General features: G+C 51.1%; 1 gene segment (V, D, J or C); it reads right to left on the bottom strand.

Moving 5' to 3' along the window:
• Positions 1-1,225: 1,225 nt before the first annotated feature.
• The window catches only part of LOC110391636, a 4,352-nt gene continuing 3,139 nt past the window's right edge, over positions 1,226-2,438 (bottom strand). The window contains 1 exon segment of the V gene segment in view: positions 1,226-1,269. Coding sequence covers positions 1,226-1,269 — 44 coding nt within the window.

Genomic DNA, 2,438 nt, shown 5'->3' with positions numbered 1-2,438 from the left:
TTGACCTCTCCTGCATTTCCAACCGCTACTGTGGCAGAAGGTGCAACCCCTGCTAAAGATGCTGAACACTGACCAAGACAAGAATGCCCAGGAACTCTGAACGTGGCACTAGACAGAAGAACCAATGTTGTGGTGCTGTATTTGCCCTGCAAGACAGACATGTACAGGCCAGCCTGGAGTCTCTGACAACATGCAGAAGGTCTACTGATACCCTCTTTCACTCACTCTTCCAATCTCATATCATTATTGTCTTTTCCCTTTTGAGATCTCTGTTAATATCCCTCAGAATGAGCCCTGAGTGACCTGCTCATCTCTCTACAACACTGGTCTGGGAGATAGGGCCCTGTGGCAGCTCTGCCATAGGAAATGGGAACAGATTCTTGTCTGCTCCTGCTGCTTGCTGCACAGAGAGCCTCTGCTTGGAGTGACGTTATTTCTCTCCCCAGACTCATTAAACACTTTTTGCATCATTTAGCGATTCCTTCTGTGCTGGAGTTTGTATTTTCCCATCTCTGTGAAGAAGGCCAAAGGAGAAATCAATGCCTTTGTTCAGAACAAGCTATTGAGACATTGTCACTCTTCAGGATATTGGATGTCAGTGCACACTGCAGACATTCGTCTTTCAAGCACTCTCTCTTGAAGGAGAGGAAGACATTCCTAGATGTTCATCCACCACCAATGACCATCTGTCCCTGCCTTGCTGTGTTTCCCCTTACACAGGTCTCCTTGATCCCTGAGCATGTCAAGTGAATGGAAATCCTGACAAATGACATCCTCAAGAGAGGGTCTCTGTGCATGGGGGAGGCCCAGGGAAGCCAGCACTCCCACAGACTCTGGGGAAATCGGTTCTTCTGGCTTTGGAAGGAGCAGTGCTGGGGAAGGAGACTCAGAGAAAGATGTTCCCCAAGGCCATCAAGAACTGGGAAGGCATAGTTTTCTTGGGCATGGCCCTCAGTCTCCATTCTACTTTTCCATCCCTTCTGCTCACCAGTCACTGAGGGCACAGCTTCCCTGTGTGGTCCTAGCAGCCTTCTGCAGAGCTCCTGGCCTGGCCCTACTTTTGCCAAGTTGCCTAAGGTTGAGGGCTTCTACAGGTCAGTATTGCTACCAGCCACAGAAGGCCACACATTGGGGTCCCCAGTCCCTCTGAACTCAACACTCCCATGGGTGCAGGAAGGCCCAGGCTGGTGGATCATGACCAAACTCTGACCACTTCTCGGTGGTGTCACGTCTTCCCAAGCATGTAGCGGTTATCCTCAGGCTCAGGAACTGGAAGACCCAAAAAATGTCCCAGTGCTACCCTTCCCTGGGTCTTCCCACTGAAGGCCTCGTGCGAGAACAGATATCCCCAGGTCCACTGGGACACAGCAGCAAGAGTGTAACATGTTTTTGCACTCAACAGGATCTTTGTGCTTCCCCCAGTCATGCAGGGCATGCACCAGCTCAAAGACAGGACTCATACTGGGCTGTTTTTCCCCTGGCACCAAGATCCTTCGCTATACCCTGAGCCCTGGGGCTGAAATAGCCCTTCTGTTCCACATGGTATCGCTGCTCCCCAAAACAGACACCAGGGTCTTTACACATCATCACTCTCTGGGGATCTGTTTTGTGGGGGCTTTGCTTTCACACAGATTCTGTGTGATGCCAGCAGCACAGCAATGGCATGGAAAATCATTTCCACATATTATGAGAATGGCAGCACTTCTCATCAGGCCAGCTTTTGTGTCAGGCAGTGCTGGCTCAGGTGGGATCACAAGACCATGAGCATCAGAACCAAGCCCACCAAAGCCCAGTGTAACTACAAAGAATAGCTCTGGCCTGGTCCCTGGCCAAGGGTCTCTACACAGTAGCACAGCCCTCCCGTTGCTCTTCTGCAGGTGTACATCTCTATGGCCTGACCTACTGCTCTCCTCCTGCCCTGCCAGGCTCCTTGTAGGCCCAGGGCATTCAATGGATGCAGCTTTCAGGCAGGCTAGTGCTGGATTTGGCCTTGGCCTCCGGTAGAGGGAACCATGCTGGGATAGGAGGGACAGGTGAAGAATGCTTTCTGATGAGTGAGATTAAAGGGAATAGAGAGAACTGTGGAGGTGATGCTGATGTACGAAACTATCATGAAAAGCAGAGCACCTTGGAGGATGGGGATAGGAACCATAAAGCCAAAGGTAAAGCCTGACTGTGCCCCCACCGGCCAGCCTCAGAAGAGGCCCATCCTCACAGTAGAAACACATTCCTGGGACCCAGTCAGTACCCAGGCAACAAGGAAACTCTTGAGATCCACATGTACTGATCACTCCCCACTGTGACAAAGGTGAGGCCAGCATTAGGAGACACATGCAGTAGATAATGACAAACAGAACCGTGTGTCAGATGCGGATGATCTGTTTAGCCCAGGAGAATGAATTCAGTCACAAAAGTCACGTTCTCCTGTGCCATGGCTC

This window comes from Numida meleagris, unplaced genomic scaffold (genome assembly GCF_002078875.1).
Source record: "Numida meleagris isolate 19003 breed g44 Domestic line unplaced genomic scaffold, NumMel1.0 unplaced_Scaffold424, whole genome shotgun sequence".
In the NCBI taxonomy this organism is placed as follows: domain Eukaryota; kingdom Metazoa; phylum Chordata; class Aves; order Galliformes; family Numididae; genus Numida; species Numida meleagris.
Note: the sequence above shows the minus strand (reverse complement) of the source record. Positions and strands in the feature narration are given on the sequence as shown.